The following is a 23,680-nucleotide window of genomic DNA, read 5'->3' on the forward strand; positions in this document are numbered from 1 at the left end:
TCCTTTCCCACATTTGTTTAATCTATCCATCTCATTCAGTCATAAAGGTAAGAGCAGCTGTCACTTATTACTCTTTAAGGCTTTTGATGATTTGCATTCTCTTGCTTCCTGATAGCTCCATATGTGACTCATGACTTCTGCCATTAGGAAAATTGGATAACTATCTGTCTTTCCAGAGCATTATCTTCTTGACAATCTGATGAAAGGCTAGCGTCCTTGGAGTTAAGACCAAGGTGAGTTGTGGAGACACTCTCCAAAAATAAGGCTACAGATTGCAAAACTGTCCTCAGATCCCTTGTATGGCTTTACAAGCTCAGCAATGTCATTCTGTCCTTTCTGCAGTCCATCATCTCATATCTGTTTATGCAATGTTCCCATGCGGGAAGGTTGCATTAATGTATCTGTTTTCCAGCATCTTACCTTCCTAAATATCAAAGAATTCCATATACAGTAGTGATTCCCAGTTCAAGACCAAGGATCCTGTAGGAAACTGGCAAGGTTTGACAGATAATTCGCTAATGCTGGCACTATTTTTTAAATATCCAGTCTCTTGGGAAAATCTTGTGAGATTTTGGTAATTAATCCCATGTTTTAAATTTAAATAAAAATTCATTTTAATTTTTAACATGAAATTATTTTATTTTGGGATCTTGTGGATGATATGCAAGGAGATACAGTCTGCAAACTATCCTAATATTTAGATACGTTACATGACAATTCTCCAAATTCCTAGATGAGACTTCTGAATGCTATAATCCATTACAGGGATGGCAAAACATTTAGGATCCCGTTTTATGCACTTGATGTTTGTTCCCAGTTTTTCTTCTAAAAAAAAAAATTATAATTTGATCTATATGGAGCTAACTAAATTTACTTTGTTATGGATCATAATCCCTTTGAAGTATAGAGTTTGCAGGCTGAGGACGGTATAGTTCAAAACATCTGAAAAGATGGGAAAATGCTGGAGAAGCCAAATGTAGCCCCATTTAATTAAATATTCAGTTTTTAATATTTTTTATAAAGCACTAAAAGCTTTTTCCACTTGTTAATAAGCAGAGATAAAAGGCAGCTATAAATCTTGCTTGCTGCTACAGCTCAGGAACCTTGTACAATCCTCATTTCGTGAGTATAAACTCTTTAGACTAAACCCGGGAGGAATAGAATAGAATAGTCTTTATTGGCCAAATGTGATTGGACACACAAGGAATTTGTCTCTGGTGCATAAGCTCTCAGTATACATACAAGCAACAAAGTGATAAATCATAAGTCATAAGATACAATCATAAATCAAAAGTTACAACCAGCAAGCGATAGTCATAAGATACCAATATGAGTAGGAATATGCCTTTCCAGTTTGGCTGGTACCAATATTCATTTATACTTGTAGAAAAATTCAGTTAAAATTCAGGTTTTATATTTCATTATTCTTCCTGGCTCCAAAAGGCACAAATCTGGCATATTTATTTATAGGTACCGATTTTAAAAAAATCTTGAACTAAGTAGCATATTCAAATGTATATGATAAGGATGCAGTGACACCTAGTGATCAGAGGTTGATCTATGAAATTCCTTGTGTCCACTGTCAAGTAAATGTAATATCTGTCTCAAGAAAGGCAATAGAACCAACTAACACCTCTTCTCCCAATTCTACCATGCCTTTAATTAAATCTTTAATTTAAATAACATGTGGTTGTTAAAAACATGGAATTACCAGAGGGAATATTTAAAAATTAAACATTTGTTTGAATATGGTTAAATAAATAGAAAGACTTTGAATATAAATGAAGATTAGATTAAGAGGGATGAACCCCTTTCTTTTGTGTTTGGTTTTTTGACATGAGAAATATAAAAATATTGGTATGGCTTATGTAAAAGAAATGTTTTCTCTGTTTTGTCTTTTTTTCTTATTTTTCTTTAAGATAAGAGAAATGTAAAAATGTGATGGCTTGTATGAGAAAAAAGACTTAAATACTTAAGTGTAACTAATTTTGAGAAAATTTTAAAAAGGAAGAATGCATTGAATATTGTGGGGGAAAAAATCTAAATAAGAATTTTGTAAACAGGATCTATGACAAGGCAATCAAGATGATCAATGAAAAGCAGCTTTATACTGATGTGGTTATGATTTGCAGAAACATGAGAAAAAATCTCTACATTTAATTGTCATTTATTTAAATAAGAACTGTATTAATTTAAGGTTGGCAAAAGAGAATGTTATTGGAAGAAGTAGAAATCAAGTAAAGCTATTATATGGACTATAGAATTATAGAAATTAATTGTTATTGTTTTTTAAACACTAACCCAGACAACATGCTGTTTACCAACTATTAAGGTGTATGTTAAAAATCAATAAACATATTTTAAAAAAAACCCAAAACATGGAATTCTTGGAAACATCTATACAGATATTCAACCAGCCTCTAAAGCAGTCGACATCAACTGTCCTGGGTTCAATTTTGGATACAAAGGGAGGTCAGTTCAGCCTTTTGTGTGCATGTTTGAGAGGGTATTGTGATGGTGCTGCTGATGTATTAAGAGTTTTAAACTTGTATTTTTGTTATGTATGTATACATTAGTTGGCTAGGACTGTTTTATATAATATACACAGCCATGTAAAATGTTGAAAATAAATGAATAAATAAGTCAATACTTGGTTCATGTTATCCTGCAATTTCTTAATTATAATACCACATTTTTCCAATGAATTAGTGCATCGTGGTAAGGTAAGGTAGGTTTATGGATCTCCACATTTTCAAATTTCAGTTTTGACTGTATAAGTATTCTTACTTTAAAACTGGACAGGATTAAGAAGAATGGAAAACTAAAGATAGTATTTAGTAAAGGACATATCCTATTATTTGTGAGGTTTTATTGAATGGCAGTTGATTTCATTCCTCAGGCTCCTGCCATCCTACCTGCTTTATTTTGGACACAAGGATTTCTGGCAGCTTTGCTCTTAGCTGGTTTGTCTCTTTGAAAGTAAGTGGAAATCCTTTCAGGAACACCAAATCTTGCATTATCACTAAACCTGGAACTTCTTTATCTGTAGTCTGAAAGAAGAAGAAAAATCACCATGTTTTATTTTTTCCAATCCCAAAACACCTGAGAAAGAATGTGTAAAGAACCTTGGAATTCTGTCTGTCTGTCCATCAGCAAAATAACTCTTCAAAGACTGAAGAGAATGCAACCAAATTTGAGGTCTGGGCCACTAACAAGAAAAAGAAAGGCTGGATTCAAAAATGGACCAGATCTAACTCAATGCTGCAGATAGGCAATTCCTTAAATTTCCCCAGTTCATCCTTATGGGAAGAGGCAATTGGATAGCACCTCAGTGTCAACAATGCGTCTGCTGTAACCACTTTCCCTATTTCCAACATGCACACACATACAACAAGAAGGAGAGCAGACATGCATACAGGTAGTCCTCAACTTACAACCATCCGTTTAGTGACCATTCAACATTACAACAACACTGAAAAAAAGACTATTTTTCACACGGACAGTTATAGCATCCCCCTGGTCATGTGGTCATATGATCAAAATTAGGACGCTTTGCAACTGGCATGTATTTATGATGGTTGCAATGTCTCAGGGTCATGTGATCATCTCTTGCTACCTTCTGATAACCAAAGGAAGCCAGATTCACTTAATAACTGTATTACTCATTTAACTGCAATGAGTTACTGAATTAACTGTGGCAAGAAAGATCATAAAATGGGGCAAAACTCACTTAACAACCGTCTTGCTTACCAACAAAAATGTTGAGCTCAATTGTGGTCGTAAATTGAGGACGATCTATACACATGAGTATAAGCAGGTACAACGTGCAATAGAAGACAATATAGACCTCAGCTATGGCCACAGTTGGTAAAGAGATGGGAAAACTTTTCAGCGCCACGTTCTGTAGGTTTTTTCCTATACTGATTTATTTAAGAAAGTTCTATTTTCTTCCCAGAGGTGAACTCTACCATATTTGTGGGGGGGAGGGGGAGATGTTCAAGTATGTTAAATATTATATAGAGATTATTTAAACTTTTCACTTACAATTATCAAGAAACATTATAATAAATATTTAAAATCAGTGGCTTGGTTTTTTTAAACAGAATCTAAGGCTGCAAGTCACAATTTATTACAAGCATATATATTATTAACTTTCCAGCAAATGTTTGGGAACATACCAAATATCCCCTCCATGCCATTTGCTTGATACTCTCCTTCAGCATCAGAGAATGGGCATCTTCGGCTAAAAGAAAAGGGAATTCAAATCCCAGGTCATCATTTCATAAATTGCAGTTTTAAAAGTTAAAATTAAGATTACACACAGGGGCACTTTTTAAAGCATGGGAGAAAGGAGATGACAGTTCATTTAAGCTATTTATTAGAGTTCTCTGTCAAGATAAACACAGAGAGCCCTTCCTTCCCAAATACTCCTGTATGAACAAAAGCATGCCAGTGTATGCCTTGTTTAATTAAGATTAGGCTTGAAGGCCACAGCTCCCCATTCCTTTTTGTGGTGGGGGGAGGATGTCTTCAAGTCAATGCTGACTCTGAGCAACTGCCCTGATAAAACCCTGCAGTTTTTTTGGCAAGATTTTTGGAGTGGTTTGCATTGCCTCTTTCCCAGGGCAGAGTGTTAGTGACTGGCCCAAGGTCACCCAAGCAGACTATAAGTAGACAGAATATTTATGTGTTTATTTGCATACAGAATATTCACATAAATAGACTTGTTCATAGGGAGATTTGACTTTAGATAGATAGACAGATAGATAGATAGATAGATAGATAGATAGATAGATAGATAGATAGATAGATAGATATAATATCTATGTGTATATTTGCATATAGAATTAGATCAAAAAGATTATTTTTTTCAGATACATTGTTTTCTGCTACTACATTTATCCAATGATTTTCTTAAATCATGGCAACAAGGGGAGAAGCAGTGAAATTCTTTATAGAAGTTTCTGAAGTAAACCAATGCGAACAACTCAGTGGTAAATTGAAACCACACGTATTCCAGCAACAGCAGATGAAAGCAGATCCGTACCTTCTTTAGCAGTGTCAAAAACAACAACCGTCACATTGGTGGAAGGATTTTTTGGCTTTGCAACAGAGAATATATTCTTGGCAGATCGCAGCAGAGGATAGACAGATGGCAGGTCCTTAAGAGTAATGTTGTTTGGCAAAGCGGGATCCAAGACAAGCATTGGCACTTTGATGCAATGCGTCAATAAACACTCCAATTGTTTTTCACTAGGATCAAGACAGGATCAAAGCCAGACTTATATTTAGGATTAATATTGCATAGCTTATTATTTATGTATGACAGATGTTTGATCAAACAGAATCTGAAAAGCTAGCACAATATTGTTTTTTGCATAGTTTTTTTTCTTTACCAACTCATTAATATTCAGGCCCACATCAACTTTGTACATATGGTATCATTAAAAAAAAAAGAGTTCTCAAGTAAGACTTCACACCTTGTTGCATACAGCTTATGTATATCACGCAGTTCAGTCAAATACTGAAGTTAGAGATGAACTGGGAAGCTATCTACATTCTCTTTATGTGGAACATATCAATGAACATAAGCAAGAATAGAAAGTACATGTTTTTGTAAACATGCTATTTCTATACACACTAATACAACGTTCTTCATTTTGGTTTTGTAAAATGGCTATTTAATTATTAAGATCCTGTGGCTGATTGATTGGGTCTATAGACACCTGGCAGGTTGCAGGTGCCATTGCATCTGTGGGTAGTACATTGCACACCTGATGGATTACTTCCCTGTATGAATTACTATAATATAGGGGTGGGCAACATTTAAGAGGCTAGAAGCAGTAATATACATTCTAAAAGGCCACTGAAAGTCATCCACTCAAGTGGGAACTTCACTAAAGGAGGGACTCAAGTGGGAACTTCACTAAAAAGGGACTCTTTTTAGAAGAGTTGGAGGGCTTTAAGGGTGCGAATGGAAGCAGAAGGCCTCATGGAGACACTCCACTCCCATTCCACCTTTAATTTCAAAACAAAACAAAACAAAAACTTCCAAGTGTCTGTAAATCCTAGGCCCATGAGGCCCCACCACAGTAACCAATTGTTTTCCTGCAGTCTACTCACCCTATTTCAACATTGTTTGACCTCGTTCTTTTTTTCCTTCTATTAAGATGGACCATTTATTTATCTTCCACATTAATTTTTATTCCACCACATTATCAGCAGGTCATTTTGTAACAGCATTTTTGACAGCTACTAGCTTGATTCATTCGAATCTTGTCATCCAAATAATTTAATTCTGTATTATATTTAGACCTAAATATCTCTCTCAGATAGATATACCTAAGACCCACTAATGGGCCTCAGACTGTTTGGAAATAGGCCACATGAGTGGCGAGCAAGCATGTGCGCACAGCTCCACTTGTATGAGTGGCAGGCGGTCTGCATGCCTGCCATTAACACAGAACAATCCCCTCTACCCCCCCCACCAGGTTGCCAAGCCAGAAAGGTTGGAAACCACTGCCGCAAGGTGACTTATACAGTATATACTCACCACGAGAATGATATATGCTTTATAAGACTTGGGTTATAATAATCAGTGTCTAACACAGATTGTCCATTTGGTTAATACATAAAATATTTATTATTGGACATTAGAGAAAATTTACAAAATTTTCCTACAATATTCTCGACAATTTTTATTAAGGTTAAATATTAATTATTTTGCTCCCTTAAAATTTCTCATAGTTAAGCTCCAATTTGAAATACAGAAAACATAGCTCCAAAATACTTAATTTTTTTTTTACCTTTTCTTTGTTGGCTCAGTGACATTCTTTCCAAGAAATTCCCTAAAGAACAAGTAAACATAAAACAATTACACACCTCAAATATATCACACAGATACAATATTAATGTATGCACTATATATAGATAAAAAGTTCTGCTCTTTCTTGAAAATCAACAAAATCTCCATCAGAAGGCCTTTTTCTGTTAATAGTTTTGCTCACTAATATCTTCTGAACAGAAGTGTCTCATTAAGAAATAACATTTGTTTTACACTTTCACAAAGAACAAAATCCATACCGTATTATTTTCTGTTCTTCTTCCATCTGTTTCCTCACCTGTTGCAGTTCCTTCATCAATTCAACATCAGTACCATTCACCCAGGTATACACTACATCGATAGGCATAGGTAAGCAAAGCCTTAGAAATAATTGAAAAACACATTTTAAAAAATCCTATTTAGTCGATCAGGATTTAATTGTGAAGCATTATATAGTGCTACACATTACATTTTTCTTCAAATACTGGAATAGACAAGTTGCAAATGATAAGGGATTTAATACATTTGATACATTAACATTGTTTAATTAAACCTTCCAGTTCTTGTCACTGAACACCATAAGGTTTATTGTTAATGAAACTTTCCATTACTCCATCAAGTTCACGAGCTGGCAGGCATCAAACATTCAATAATCCATCGTGCTTTTAATAAATGATCTGTGTGACTTTCTTCTATAATGAGAATCATTCCAGAAATACTTCTGTGAAAGAAAACAATGCATCAACAGCCTTTTTTATTTAAAAAATAGTTAATATTTAGAAAGCTAAAGAGACAACTTGATCTCAATGTTTCCACTACTTTGCCAACAACCAGATACTCACTGTTTTAATTAATTGTATACTGACCCCAAAGGAGGCCAGAATGGGATAAGAAAGAATAAAGATGAAAGTCAATATTATCTCCCAACACTCAACAACAACTTGTGATGCAATATAAAGTTTCACTGATTCATTTCCCCATTTTATCCTTTTGATGACCAGTTGTGAATATAAATTACCCACAGAGCTTCTTGATTGGGAATTAAGATTAGAGCCTTTTCCTAAATCCGATACAGTTCCTTGATCAGACAAAAATATAGTTTAAAAATATTCTTAATAAACTGCTACCTGATATCTTTATATTCTTAGATACTTGTAGTTGTACTTTTAATTAGGAAGGATGAGTATTGCCTAGCCATTATAACAACTATCAGCAAAGGTGAATAAGATGAAATGTGGATTTGCCTAACTAGAGCAACTGGTGAAATCCTGAATTACAAGCAATCACATTAAACTCAGCATCTCTGCAGAATTTAATTCCATTTAAGGAAAATTAAGACACTTATTAATATGTTTGTCTAATCCTTGAAATAGCCAATCTATTCTAAAGATCCAAAACGATTAGCTACTTATTTTTTTATCTGGGTTACGCAGAAACTGGTAGGTACTTATGAGCAAATGCTAGGCATGATGCATTATAAATCCCTTTTATTATTATTATTCTGCTGGTAGTTTTAAATATAGGTAGTCCTCGATGTATGACTCACAATTCAGCCCAAAATTTCTGTTGAGACACTTGTTAAGTGAGTTTTGCACTATTTTACAACTTTTCTTGCCACAGTTGTTAAGTGAATCACTGTGCTTGATAAGTTAATACCGGTAACACAGTTGTTAAGTGAATCTGGCTTTCCCCATTGACTTTGCTTGTCAGAAAGTCACAAAAGCTGCTCACATGACCTTGGGACACAGCAGCGGTCATAAGTATCAACCAGTTGCCAAGCATCTAAATTTTGATCACATGATCATGGGGCTGCTACAAAGGTCGTGTGAAAAATGGTCATAAGTCTCTTTTTTCAGTGCCGTTATAACTTTGAATGGTCACTAAATGAACTGTTGTAAGTCGAGGAGTACCTGTATGGGCACAGATCTATTCTCCTTTATTCAGGAGGCCCAGGAGGTAACTACTGTATATCTGCTCCTAAGAATTCAAAATTGCTATGAAAAAGAATATAGGTCAGGAGCAAAGATGTGCTCTATATAGGTGTACAGGGTAACACACACACCCCACCAGTCTCAAATGTCTTGTCAATGGAGTATAAGCAGAACAGAGGGAAAGCACAATCCTAAGGCTTAGCACAGTGGTTCTCAACCTTTTTAATGCTGCGACCCCCAACCGGTCGTAAGTCGAGGACTACTCAACCAGTCGTAAGTCGAGGACTACTCAACTGGTGCAGCACCGTTTGCAGAATGGGACTTTTGGCGGGCTCAGCAGGGCAGAGACAGCCTGGACAATTCCTATTGGCTTTTGAAAGCCAATAGAATTAGACTCTATTCAAGAGAGTCTATTCTATTGGCTTTCAAAAGCCAATAGAATAAAAGGGAGTAGCACAGCTAAGGAAAAGGGGGAAAAAATGGCGGACTGCGTTGTTTGGTGACCCCCGTGAAATGGTCGTTCGACCCCAAATGGGGTCCCGACCCACAGGTTGAGAACCACTGGCTTAGCATATTTAAAAAGACTGAAATTCTAGATGAGCCTTCTCCAGCCAAATAAGTTCATTGGGATCCCTATAAGTCAGTGATGGCGAACCCTTTAGAGACCGAGTGCCCAAAACCCGGCCCACCCCCGCTCCGCCCGCCTGCTCCCACCCTGCTCCGCCCTCACCCCATCCACCCTCAGGGCCATCCACGGCATGCCACAGATCGCTCAGGTGGCTCTGCAGCGCCATGGTGGCCACGCCCTCCACCCGCACCCTGCAGCATTATCTGCTGCCCAGCTGCCATGTGCTTGGCTGTGCAGCTCCGCACGGGCCGTACCCGGGGGTGACTCTTCTCCGGGGGGCTGCTGGTGAGAAGGGAACTACGGGGGGAGGTGAGGCTAGGGTGACAGCATATGTGCCCACAGAGAGGGCTCCAAGTGCCGCCTCTGGGACTAGTGCCATAGGTTCGCCACCACTGCTATAAGTCATTGGTATTACTAGCAATTCTCATAGTCTCCACATGAATGTATGATAGACAAGGCTTTCCATAAAATCAGTTTAAGTATAGCAAGCTATTGTGTCCTACAGTTTAAAGAAGTAGAAAATAAAAATCCACAGAAGCTTTTATATAGTTACATAAATCATACCCTGATACATAGAAGTTGCCCAATTCATAATTTTCAATAGTTTGAAAGCTGGACTGTTGAGCAAAAAGTATATTACAGCCATTATTATTATTATTTAGTGTATAAGAACATGTCAGAAGCAAAGTAAACATATATACACAGTCCATGTAATTATAAGTAAAACTTCTATGGAAGTATGGCAATGGTCTCATAACTGGATGTCCAATCCAGGCGATCACCTCTCACATTACATCATAAATTTTTTGTGTGTTATGTGAAAGGGAGTAAGAATAATCACAATGGTTCCCATGGAATCAGCTAAAAATGATCCCCAATTTCTCATTGCAACTTGACCTCAAATGCAAAGAATAGACAAGCCTGCTTCTTTGCAAATTTAAAAAAAATGGGACCATCACTTCAAGATCATTGTTGTTGTTGTTGTTGTTAATTGCGAAGTCATGTCCGACCCATCGCGACCCCATGGACAACGTTCCTCCAGGTCTTCCTGTCCTCTACCATCTTCTGGAGTCCATTTAAGTTCACACCTACTGCTTCAGTGACTCCATCCAGCCATCTCATTCTCTGTCGTCCCCTTCTTCTATTGCCCTCAATCTTTCCCAGCATTAGGCCCTTCTCCAGTGAGTCCTTCCTTCTCATTAGGTGGCCAAAGTATTTGAGTTTCAACTTCAGGATCTGGCCTTCTAAAGAGCAGTCGGGGTTGATCTCTTCTAGGACTGACCGGTCAAGATCATACTTAGGTCAATTATCTCAAATGGAATTCCAGCATTTGAAGTCATAACATTACACTAATGAAATAAAGTATTTTTGGTAAAGTGGAATTAAGGTTACAAGAGATTTTGCAGACAACACTGAGCAAGTATCTCCATCCTTCTTATGATTATTCAAAATTATAAATGGCTGATGACTCATAGGAAAAAAATCTATTTCTGTTTATTTAGAATGTGAATTCAAATCAGAAGCAACAGCATGTGACTCATCTATGTGAATCAGAACTGACTCTACCATGAATTACACACATTAAATAAATACATTGAAACATTACAGTATTTTTCTGTTGTCCTTTCTTCCAAAATTTTACACATAAAATCCATGATATTAAAGAGCATGAGTAGCAGTACAAACAACTGAATATTCATATATAGTTCTACATGGATTATACAGAAGGCACAAAGAATGTTTTTTAAACTGTGATATCTAGATGACGTATATACAGATTTTAAAGTAGTAATAGCACTGTTATTTTTAATTGCCACCATATAAACTCAATTTTATGTGTCTATTAAGAACTCTCTTAATTTATTTACAGCTCTTGGAGATAACTTGCTATCATAAACTGCAGCTAATTTGGGACAATTCTTAGATATCTGACAGAGAATTTGTGAAGCCTGGTGTTCAGTTATTTAAAGAATTTAAAAAATGACATAACTATCCAATTTAATACCTACTTTTTTTTTCTTTTTCACTTTTTACCAGTGATACCATTTATAACTATCTCTAGCTTTGTCAGTGTAAGAATGGTCTAATTAATCTGTCCCTGGCTATCTTGACAAAAAGCCTGTATGTTTCTCCTAAGGATAAATATGGGTTCACATAATGATTGGGTTTGCTATTTTCAGAAGTGTGAAACATCTTTTTTTTCTTTATTATTCTTGGTGTACCTCCTTTTCAAATCAGGCAGAACCTAATATAAAAATGTCTATAATTTCCTCCCATTTTCAGTTTTACAATTCATAGAGACTTCATAGACTTTAACATCTAGATCAGGGGTAGTCAACCTTGGCTCTTTTATGATTCGTGGACTTCAACTCCCAGAATTCCTGAGCCAGCACAGCTGGCTCAGGAATTCTGGGAGTTGAAGTCCACGAGTCATAAAAGAGCCAAGGTTGACTACCCCTGATCTAGATTCTCGCCTTTTTCTACTTTCCCTAGGTTGCATGTTGCTTGGTTAAGAGATACAGAGATCATAAGGCTTGCATATTTTGTGACCTTTGGCCTAGCAAAAGGATTGTATATGCCAGTGGTGGCGAACCTTTTAGAGACCGAGTGCCCAAACTGCAACCCAAAACCCACTTATGCATCGCCGGGTGCCGGGTGGGCATGGCCACCAAGTGGGCGTGGCCACCAAGCTGTCGGCTCATGCTCGTTCATTCGCTCGCTGTCCGCTCCGACTCGTGCTCGCTCTCAAGCTGTCCGCAGCAAATGCTGCTTCCACAGAAAATTGCTCCTTTTATAGCCTCTCGCCTATTCCCAGACTGCGCATGTGCGGAGAGGAGGAGGGAGCAGCTCGGCCCAGCAATGGCTCATGTGCCACCAGAGACGGCTTCACGTGCCGCATGTGGCACGCGTGCCATAGCTTCGCCACCACAGGTATATGCCATGTGAATTAATTTGCATTTCAAAAGACAAAGAAAGAAAGAAAGTTTGAAATCAAAACTAACAAAAAGTGAAATAAAATCCAACAGAACAATAACTACTCAGGCACTTAGGAGCCTTTTAGAAACTTTGCTGTCTAGGAAGGTTCAAAGGCCAATCCAGATGAATGGAATAAGACTAATCCAGAACTTGTTCCTGCATAAGACAAGGATCCAAATTGCCATTCTGTTGCCTTCTGATTTAGGGCATCTGCAAAGCAGAACTGTATTTTGTTCTACATTTAGTGGCTATCAATACACCAAATCAGAGCTATTCTCAGGGTAGCATGTTTTTGAAAAAGCTATTGCCTATTTCCAAATCTCTGAAAATGCCAGGAACTTTTAATTCTTTGTAAAACACTTAAGCTACAAATAATCAGCCACATTTCAGACTATATAAAAACAAAACTCCTAGGTTTAATTATTTAAACATTGAAAATTGGGTTAGCTGACCGTGGCTTAGTCAACCAAGATAAGAATATAACAACTAAGTGACATAGGAAAAATGTGGGCAACTTTGACAACTGTTGGCTGGGTTTTGAGCCAAATCATGGGACCAACATTAAATTTACCTAAGATTCCACACTGAAAGATTGTTTCTATAACAGATATTATGTACTATGTACATTCATATGTACATCAATTCTAAACATTTACAAAGTATCATATTGCTTTAAAAAAATGAAAACATTTATCTCCACTTTCAAGAATCTGGAGAAATTGCAGCAACATTGTTTCTTCGATATTATCATTTTTAACAACTAAAACTATTTCAAATAAAAATAAATAACCAAACATTTGTATACAACATTTGTATTGGATATAATAACATTTGATTTTTAAAAACATCCCTTATATATTTCTTTTCAGTGTTTCATTATATTTTTCCTCTCTTCTTTTCTTCAATTTGTATAGTGAATTTGAGGAAGGGGGAAAGAGAAAAATAACGTAGAAGAAATAGTATTGTTGCAATTTCTCCTTTTTCAGTGTGTGCCTTTGAGTCTGTGTTGACTCTCAGTGACTGTCTGAACAAGACCCTGCATTTTCGTGGCAGGTTTTTCAGAAATGTTTTGCCTCTACTTTCTTCCTAGGGCTGAGATAGAATGACTGGCCCAAGATAACCCACCCAAGGCAGAAGGAGAACTCATGGTCTCGGCTGGTGCCTTAACCACTAAACCAGCCTGCCTCTTGTGCAAACACTAGCATCTGCTTTTCTTACACAATGGGGGAAGCAATGCCTTTCCAGATCTGAGGCTTACCTGTTCTGAAATGATTTCCCAGCCACATTATCCCTGTAAGAGTCAAACAGGACATGATACTGGTCCCGGCTCCACTCCAATGCAACCTATGGAAGAATGCTTGAGATTATATTCTAAAATAATTGAACTGAAATATTTTTTAAAACTAATATAACTTGTAAATGGAAATGCAGAGAACAAGGTTTAAGTCTACCCTTTCTTACATTTTTAGGATATTTTATAAAGTAGAACAAACTACTTAAGTTGTTCCTGAAGAGTGGAAGGTTCTCCACAAATATAGTCAAATATATCAAACATTATTATTATTAAAGATCCTTTTAAACACGACATACCTGCTCTAATTTGAATCATGGGTATAATTCTTTCTTTTTCCAGCCATATATGTGTAAAAATGACTTGTAAGACTCCAATACAGAAAAATGTTATGTCTTTTTATTTTTACATTCTACCAGTTTGCCACTTAACTTCATCCCACAAATAATTTCAGCATAGAATTACCCCAGTCTTCAATCTTATGAAGTCTTTCTTGACAACTAGGATTCACAGAATTGTTGTCCGCTTCAAATCACAATAACAAAAAGCATATCATAACATAAACCTTGGCCTTTTGTACTTATGTTCTGACATAAGACATTTGTACATAAGTCATATGGTTTGCCTCGCAGTGTCAAGGTTGTCATTTGTCCTGATTTATCATCCCTGCAGACATTTATTAATGGATTCTGAAACAACCTGTGAATTCTATAACAAAACCTCATATGAGTCCACAAAATAAAAGCTAATACAAAGCATTAGGGCAGAGGCCCAACCTTTTGGGCACCAGGGACCGGTTCCATGGAGAGAGGTTTTTCTGCGAACTGGAGGGTGTATGGTTTTGTGTGCTGCCTTTATCTCGTGGATAGGGCTTTGCTTGTTTGTGCGGCCTGGTTGCTGGCATGCCACGGCCCAGTACTGGTCCAAGGACTGGGGATTGGGGACCCCTGCATTAGGGAAGTTCACTGACTCTGTGATCAGCAGATGAAAGCTGTTAGGCATCCAGTATGGCAGTCTACATGACCTGGAGTTTATCTATAAATCACAATGTCACTTGAAAATAACTAGCTGACTATCAGTTTCCATGTTCATGCCTGCCCCTTGCAAAAATCCTTCAACTTTTCACCCATTGGCCTACAGGAATTTAAGGGAAACAATTCACATGAATCTGCTTTAAGAATTTCACCAGCTGATCTTTTTTAGCCCACCTCCTCTATCAGAAAAATGGAACATGGGCTTCTTATTATGACATTCCATAATTTCTGAACAGCTAATTTCCATCTTGTTTTATATTTATCTGTCTTCTGTTATTGAATGATGCTAATGACCATATTTTATCATTCATGGGTTCTCTCTTCTGCTGTTTGATTTCCTGTAAGTGTATCCTCTTCTCAGAAATTTCTCACTGGATCCCCACCTTTAAGTTTTTAAGCCTACCTCTTTTTAGGCTGCAAAGGTCCAGGCATCCCTTAAATCGGGGGTCTTCAAACTTGGCCCTTTTATGACAGTTGGCTGAGGAATTCTGGGAGTTGAAGTCCACAAGTCATAAAAGGGCCAAGTCTGAAGACCCCTGCCTTAAATAAAAGGATTAGGAGATTTTTGAGATTTTTTTTTTTGGTGCCATCTATTAGCTGCCTGGAATTTTGCAGCTAAGGTGGGCAGCATATAAATTTAATTAAAATGAATAAGGCGTGGTATACTTATTCTCTCTATCCTGGTTCCTTCACAAGAAGACTGCAAGAACAGCAGCCTCCATGCTGGGATCTCTGAAAATGCCCTTTCCAGGGCAAATTGGAATTTGACAAAAGGCTGACAAACTCGAGCCACAGCTGTAGAAGTCTCACTCCTCACTCCTTGTAGCGCCCTTTCCTCACCTCTACGCCACTATTCTGTTACAGGGCCTACTACATATCACATCTGGGAGGCAAACATGTGGATGATTTTTAGGTATGGCAACAGATAAATTAAAAAAAACAAACCCTTCATTCTTATTTTTTGTCACCTAACGGCCGCCCGGATTTTTGCAGCCCAAATCTACCCCGATCAAAACTGCTGCAGGCTTAGGAGCGATAGCCAGGAAAACAAGAGTTGCCTAAGGCGGCTGCCTCCACGGCCTTTCATGTATTGACACACCCACGGGTGGCTGGCTGGCTGCTCCCACGGGAAAAGGCTCAGAACAAAGCAGCAGGAAATCACTGCAAGCAAGTGAAGGCAATGATAAAATGTAGGGAAGTTATTTTAAAGAAAAGGACCCGAGCACGGGACAGAAGAGGCAAGAGGTTCAGCCAGTGCTTGAACATAAAGTTCGCAGCAGGAGCTTTACGTTTCTCAGAGCGATCGCCAAAGAAAAATCCAGCTGGTGAAGGGGAGGTTTTTTGGCCTTGGTTGATACGCCGTTGAAGGGAAAACGCTTCCGCCAAGAAGGCAACCCTCAAGGGCCCAGAGGCCAGGCTGAAATGCACGGGGGAGCAAAAGCGCTTCTCTGCAAGGGAGAAGGCACATCGCTTGGAGACAGAAGGCTGGAGTAAAGAATGAGAAAACCCTCCAGGAAGAGGCGAGAGAGCGAGAGAGAGAAGCCGGGGGAAGGCAGGGTCGCGGGCAACCGGAGCTCAGCGCTCGGACGGAGGCTGCTGGCAACAGGGCACCGGGCATCGCGCTTTACCTCGCCGAACTGCAGGGCGGAGACGATCAGGAGGACGATGCCTCCAAGGCAAAGGCAGGGCCCATATCGGTGGGACAGACAGGTGTAGGTCTGTCTCTGCAGGAGCTTCAGCAGCATGGCCCGCCGGGCACCATCACCCTGCAGCCAGCGCCACCCGTGCCGCCCTCCTCGCAATCGGCAGCCGGCAATCCTAGCAGTCGCCGCCGCCTTCCAAACCGCTGAATTCCAGCCCCCAGCACATCGCGGAGGCTCCGGCGCGCAGGCTGCTTCCGGCAGATGGCCCCGCCCCTGTGGGCGGGGAAAGGCTTTCCTCGGCGGGGGCGGGGCTCGGTTTTGCAACTCGCTGCGATCCGGTCATGGGTTTGTCAGGCGTCTCGTGATTGGGAGGGAGCGAAAGAGCCGCGATGAGGTTTCCCGAGCGGCTGTTCAAGGGTGCAGGTAGTCCTCGAGTTACGGCCATAACTCAGCCCCAAATTTCTGTTGCTGAGACATTGGTTAAGTGAATTTTGCCCCGTTTTATGACCTTTCTTGCCACAGTTGCTAAGTGAATCCTTGCAGTTCTTAAATTAGTAACCCAGTTGTTAAGTAAATCTGGTTTCCCCTTTGACTTTCCTTGTCAGAAGGTTGCAAAAGGGGATCACATGACTCTGGGACACTGCGATCTTCATAAATATGAGCCAGCTGCCAACCATCTGAATTTTGATCACGTGACCATGGGGATGCTGCAATAGTCATAAGTGAAAAGGGGTCATAAGTCTCTTTTTTTGGGTGCGGTTGTAACTTTGAACAGTCGCTAAGTGAACTGTTGTAAGTCGAGGATTCCCTGTATTTTGTTCAATATCTTGCTTGGTGAAGGAACCTGTGGGAAGAATCCAGAAAAAGAAATATTTTGGGGAATATTAACAAGGCAGAATATATTTCCCCAAAGGAATAACGGAGAAGATCTTTAAAGACAGAAACCTGGCCCCAGAAATCAGCCCCAGCCCCTAGACAGACGCCAGCTTTTAAAAATGCAAATTCAGTAATCCATTCAGGAAGGTTGGGGCCAGGAAGCTAGAAGCTATGAGATTAGGAAGACAAAAACCTCTAAAATCTACATACCCCACCCAAACTCTAAAATATATGACCTTTGTGGACGTAATAGGATTAACCCACCAATACTAAAAGGGCACACTCAGACTCAGGTGAAAGTGCATGACACAGGAAATACAAAGCCTCAAACAGGAACAGGAAACAACTTCAAAAGCCCAAGAAGGTATAAAAACTCACCACTCCCAGCTCCATGTGGTCAGCTGTCCTAGAGCCACATGCTGCTGTGGTTCTGCTCTTCAATAAACAGGAACCTTCTTTCTAAGGCACTCTCCATTTTGTTTATTCCCAGCTTGGCCTGGACCCTGATGAAGATTTTTCTTTCAACAAACCCAATATTAAATTCTATCTGATTTCCTTTTAATAATTTCTGAGAAGAATGAGACTCTAGCTCTGGCTACATTATTTCAGCTTTTTTCCTGCAGTTATGTGTGCAAATATGCTTTTCTTTATGCCAGACATGTCAAACTCGCGACGTCACGTGACATCGTGCAACGTATTGGGACAGTTTTGCTATTGCCAGCAATGCGGCGGGCACAGCTTCTGGATGTGCATCCAGCCTGCGGGCCGGCAGTTTGACACCCCTGCTTTATGCAGAAGACAGAATGAAATCAGGGCACGGTTTCCCAAAAATTCAGAATGAAAGAGACACAAATATTAGTATTATTTGAAATGTGTTTTTTTTTTCAGAGTGTAGGTGTCTTTGAATCAGTTTTTGACTACTGGTGATTGCCTGGACTGGGCCTTGCAGTTTTCTTGACAAGCCTTTTCAGAAATGGCTATGCCATTGCCTCCTTTCTAGGGTTAAACAGAGTGACTGGCCCAAGATCACCCAATTGGTTTTGTGACAAAGGCGGGATTAGAACTCAGTCTCCCATTGCTAGCCTGATGCCTTAACCATTATAACAAACTGACTCTTTTGTTTTTTTACTGCTGAGATTGTAATTCCATTTTTATTTGAAATATTTGTGCCTATGGGAGGAACAGTCTTGTGACATTTTGAAGAGTAATTTATTATTGAATATGCTCAAATGAATTGCAATCAGTTGCATTAGATAACAAACTTTCTTCTCTTTATGATGTTGTGTTTGTTGCCCAACTATATAGAGCAGAGGTGTCAGACTCACAATGTCACGTGACATGTCACGACATATCGTGGTTTTTTTGCCATTGGCAGTGGGGTGGTTTTGTGCTATGATGCATCCGGCCTGCAGGCCAGCAGTTTGACACCCCTGATATAGAGGATGTATTGTATGCAAAGTTTAGAGTGAGAAAATGTGATTGTGGAGTGAAACACCTATTTGGTTTTCCAAAATCTTTCACCTCAACCACTTCACAGGGTTGTTGTGAAGAGAACAAGATGATAAGCAGCATATGTATCACTTTCAATTATTGAAGAATGCTAGGTTAGTCTTGCATTAAAATGTTGAAATGAATGATGCCAGATGTAACATAAAACATTACCATTAAAGAAACGAGCAGAGTCACAGTGTAGCTTATTAATTGAAAAAAGTAGACAATGTTAACAAACTGAACTAGATAACCACCGCTTAAGTCTACTCAGTTGTATGAATCTAACTTATATGGTTAATTTATGATTCCCTGTATCCTACAATCCCTCCAGAAATGGGTTAATTGCAATTTTCTCTACTAGAGCAGGGGTGTCAAACTCCATGGGGTAATTCAGGGGTGGGAGAGACCATGGGAGAACTAGTGCAGGGACAGAACCATCCACATTGGGCCTTCCAAGGGCTTTTCCCACCCCAACCTCCGAGATATCCCATGCTCTGCTTCCTGCCCGTTGGATTCCCCAAAGCCCTGTGGGCCTTTTCCCCACCCTATGCCATCGCAATCATACACTTACCTTTCAAAGATATCCAGAGCTCAGGAAGTTGGAATAAGGAAGGCCGCTTTGCTGCTGGGCCACGTGGCACAATCAAGGACAGGGGTCGGCAACCTTAACCACTCAAAGAGCCACTTGGACCCATTTCCCACAGAAAACACTGGGAGCCGCAAAACCCGCCCACGCATGTATGTGCGCCGCAGGGGGGGGGCTTGATTGAAGAGTTTAATTAAAAGAAATAGAGGGTGCTGTGCATGAGTTCTCTCCCTCCCTCCCTCCATCTCTCTCTGTCTCTCTCTCCCTCTCTTTCTCACTCTTTCTCTCTCTCCCCCTCTTCCCTTTTCTCTCCCTCTCTCTCCCTCTCTTTCTCCCTCTCTCTCCCCCTCTCTTTCTTCTTTCCCCTCTCCCTCTCCCTCTCTCTCTTTCTCCCTCTTTCCTCTCCCTCTGTCTCCCTCTCTTTCTCTCTCTCCCTCTCTCTTTCTCTCCCTCTCTCTTTCTCTCTCTCTTTTCTGTCCCCCTCTCTCTCCCCCCTCTCTCTCCCTCTCCGATCTTCTGTTCACCTGGTAAGCTGGCTTCACGCTGTTCTCGGACAAGCTGACACACATTCTTACTGGGCTGGCTCTCTCCTGCCCTTGGTCTGCCAGTCCTCTTCCCCCACTCAGTGTAAGTGTGTGTGTGAGTGAGTGAGAGAGAGAGCTGCTGCTTGCAGCTTCCTCCAGCTTCCTGCTTCCTGCAGAGACACCACAAAGGAGGAGCCCTGCTCAATAAGCTTGTCAGCTTGGAGAACAGCGTGAGGCCACTCTCTTTTTTACAGAGAGAGAAAAGAGAGAGAGAGAGAGAGAGAGAGAGAAGCACAAGTGCCTCTCTCTGTCTCTGTCTCTCTGCAAATGGCGGAGGAGGCTGGGAGCCGCAGGAGAAGGCTCAAAGAGCCACATGAGGCTCTGGAGCCGCGGGTTGCCCATCCATGATCTAGGAGAAGAAATCCTGCCCTCCCCCAGGGCCAGCAGCACTAGTGTAATGCTAGAGTTTGTGGTGCTAGGCTAGGAGAACTGAGAATAAATCCTGCCGGTTTTACTTTTCTCGCAATGCTTTACGCTGCTTTATGCTAGCACTGCTGGCCCTGGGGGAGGAAAGCTAAACCAGCAAGATTTCTTCTCTTCAATTGGGCCTTCCCTATTCCGATTTCCTGAGCTCTGAATATCTTTGAAAGGTGAGTGAGCAAATGGTGACTGGAGTGGAGAGGAATGTTGAAACACAGTTGAGTGACAAAGTGGCCTCAGTACTGTGGGGACCCAGCAGGACAGGATGTAAGAGTGGTCAGTTGTAAGAGTGAATGACTGTGGGGACACTGCAGGCATTATAACTTTGAAACAGGTTCAAAAACAGCTTTGGGGGTTTGTGTGTAACTTCAAACATTTGTTAAATGGCCAGTTGTACAGTATCTTGAGGACTGTGGATTGCTACCATAAATGATGGCAAAGAGGAAAATACTCACTAGTCAGCTGGTGTAAATTAGTTTGCCCCCTGCAGTGCACCAAGGATAGGCACACAAGTACTGAACAAAATGAACTAGCAATTTAGGCTGTCAGGACTGCATTCTGTCTAGCATTTATAGATTTCCCTGATATTGTAATCCATACGCTAAATAAATAAATCAACTACAGTGATTCACTTAACAACAGTGGCAAGAATGGTTATAAAATGGGGCAAAATTCATTTAGCATCTTGCTTAGCAATGGAAATTGTGGTCTCATTTGTGGTTATAAGTTGATTACCTATAAATCAAAATACGGAGTAACAATAGCACAAAAAGAGCACAGCCTTTGACAATGATAAAGAATATCTGGCACAGATGTTAACTGCGGTTGCTCAATCTCCAAAGGCCTTCCAGAAAAGCCCGGACTTGGCCATTCTCCGGAATGCCTTAAGATTGGGGGTCATTCTTGCTTTTGATAAGCAAAGGCTGGATCCTTTGTGTCCCAGTGCCTGTCTTTCATCATTCAACTTCACTTATTAGTTGTCAGCCAGCTGATTATGTATTTAAATGAGTCAGTGCCTCCTTCAGTTGGTTCTAGAGTAAGAAATAGGGCAGAAAGTTATTGGCATACTGATGACTTTGTCCACATCATGCCCTAAAAACCAAGAAAGACACATTATGGAAGAGAGACTGGCAGAGTCAGGGGGAGGAGTCAAGCAAGGAATTAATTTAGAATCTATATATAGACACGAGAGGTCAAAGTCCAATACCCTTTGATTGGCATTGAACCTTATCTAGTTTTACCCAGGTGCAACCATTAGTCAGAGAAGGTTCCTGTGCATAGACTTAAGCAATAAATCAGTAATTTTAAACCTTTCACGTATGGACCTGGTTGTTTCCCCGACACACATTGAGTTACATGCGACTAGTTTCCTGTATTATTCTTCATCTATAGACAGAATCTTGCCAGATTAAAATAACTATAAGCATAACTATAGATATATACTGGGAATAACTACAGGGGAGCCATTTTAACCCTCTTCTTGTGGACCAAACTTTCCAAAGTCTCCTTTCCCCTCTGGAATGCAGCCTCTCCCTCTTGGATATCCAGAATACATTCCACCACAGTCCATATAGATCAGTGGTTCTCAACCTGTGGGTCGGGACCCCATTTGGGGTCGAACGACCATTTCACAGGGGTCGCCAAACAAGGCTGTCTGCCATTTTTTCCCCTTTTCTTTGGCCACGCCCCTGGCACCCGGTGATGTATAAGAGGTTGGGGGTCACCACAACATGGGGAACTGTATTATGGGGTCGCTGCATTAGAAAGGTTGAGAACCACTGATATAGATAAAAGATACAGACAGAAAGCATCGTCACCTTTCTGTGCTCCTAGTTAGAAGTTGGCTAAAGGATAGAATATAGTACTGCCAACAGATTTTAAAAAGATGCGTATTGCCAAAAGTGCAGAAACGAGACTTTTCAAGTTCTCACTCTACAATTTCTGTTATCAAACTTCTAGCCACTAGAGGGTACCTAAATCCTTCTGTCTTATGAGCTTCTAACTCAGTAGTATTCTATAAAAGATTGAAAGTAAGGTCAGGATAGAACTCAACAAAACAAGAATACAAGTTACTGCATTTCCCCCAAAATAAGACCTGGTCTTATTTTTATTTTTTCCTCCAGAAGAGGCACCAGGTCTTATTTTCGGGAGGTGTCTTTTCCATGGTCTCACCTCGCAGCAGCGGCTCCAACAGCCCCACCCAGCTGGCCCACTTCCTCTGTGGCTGAAGAAAATGCCTCTGCAGCTGAAAATGGAGCTCGGTGTCAATGCTGAAAATACTGTATATTCTTGCTTTGACAATATGCAAAACTGTCTGGTAATTACTGGGTTAATACACAGCTTAGAGTGGGGGGGGAGAAAAAGCCCGGGAAAGAAAGAGGAAGTAAACTTTTGACCTTCACACTAATTGGATAATGTGACTTGTGACTGCAAGACAAGGGAGGGGTTTAGCAAGAAAAGGTTGATGCCAGCAACAGGAAATTAGATTCTGGCATCAACCCGTCCATCATGGTGACCGGCAAAATTGTAGCTCTGCAAATAAAGACTTTAGGAAACATGCCTGAAAGTTCTTTGAAGTGCTTCATTAGTCGGAACCTGTGACACTCGGATTGACTCACGTGACATCTCCCAGACTGTTCCGTAGCTCGGTTCTTGGCTGCAGAGGCCTTTCCGTAAGGCCTCTGATGGCAAAATGCAGTCCGAGAGCGGTGCTGCAGAAGAAGTGGGCCGACAAGGCAGGTGTCAATTCATGGGAGGCCTGGCCGCAACAGTAGGTGCGGGGTGCGTGGGGCAGCTCCACCCCCACCCCTGCCCTTGCTTGATTTTTAGGCATGTGCCTTACTCCAAAACTAGGGCTTATTTTTGAGGTAGGGCTTATATTAGGCCCACCTCCAAAAATCAAGCTAGGGATTATTTTGGGGGTAGGTCTTACTTTTGGAAAAACACAGTATCATAACTCGTTATGGTATTGTTTGGGATTAAAATAATTACTGTATATTAAAATAGCAGGCTCTTCATGGGGGAGAAATGGCCAAACCCACTAATTGTTGCCTGAAAATGATGTCTGTGGGGATTCTCAGTCATCCAGGTCATAGTTGTCCCAAAGGTGTTTTTTCAAAAGGCAACTGGATTGTTTTTTTCTTTGAAGAGGAGGAAGAAAACATTTTGCTTTTTATTCAAGAAGCTTCATCAGATATCCGCTCATAGTAACGGAGGTTCCTTTCCAGTTCTGAAATCAACTGAGAGTGTGAGGGGAGACCTATGATTTGATCTTTTGATTAGATCTGGTCAATGGAGTTTTCCTTATGCACCCCTTGACAGCCACTAGAGTTTTTACAATTTTGTAACATGCAGGAAACATGGGATAGAAAAATAGCTATGACAGCAATTAGAAAAT

At 40.2% G+C, this 23,680-nt stretch overlaps 1 protein-coding gene across 1 annotated transcript in view; it reads right to left on the bottom strand.

The window, feature by feature from the left end:
• The window catches only part of GNPTAB (N-acetylglucosamine-1-phosphate transferase subunits alpha and beta), a 39,725-nt gene extending 23,122 nt beyond the window's left edge, over positions 1-16,603 (bottom strand). The window contains exons 1-7 of the mRNA XM_039338171.1: positions 16,312-16,603; positions 13,617-13,702; positions 7,084-7,203; positions 6,807-6,848; positions 5,048-5,253; positions 4,179-4,243; positions 2,916-3,050 (exon numbers count right to left, since the gene is read on the bottom strand). Of these exons, the coding sequence (XP_039194105.1) occupies positions 2,916-3,050; positions 4,179-4,243; positions 5,048-5,253; positions 6,807-6,848; positions 7,084-7,203; positions 13,617-13,702; positions 16,312-16,428 (771 nt within the window). The 5' untranslated portion in view covers positions 16,429-16,603. The remainder of the gene's footprint in view (positions 1-2,915; positions 3,051-4,178; positions 4,244-5,047; positions 5,254-6,806; positions 6,849-7,083; positions 7,204-13,616; positions 13,703-16,311) is intronic.
• Between the last annotated feature and the right edge of the window lie 7,077 nt (positions 16,604-23,680).

Source organism: Crotalus tigris, unplaced genomic scaffold (genome assembly GCF_016545835.1).
Source record: "Crotalus tigris isolate CLP2741 ecotype Arizona unplaced genomic scaffold, ASM1654583v1 scf7180000017694.5664430, whole genome shotgun sequence".
Lineage (NCBI taxonomy): Eukaryota > Metazoa > Chordata > Lepidosauria > Squamata > Viperidae > Crotalus > Crotalus tigris.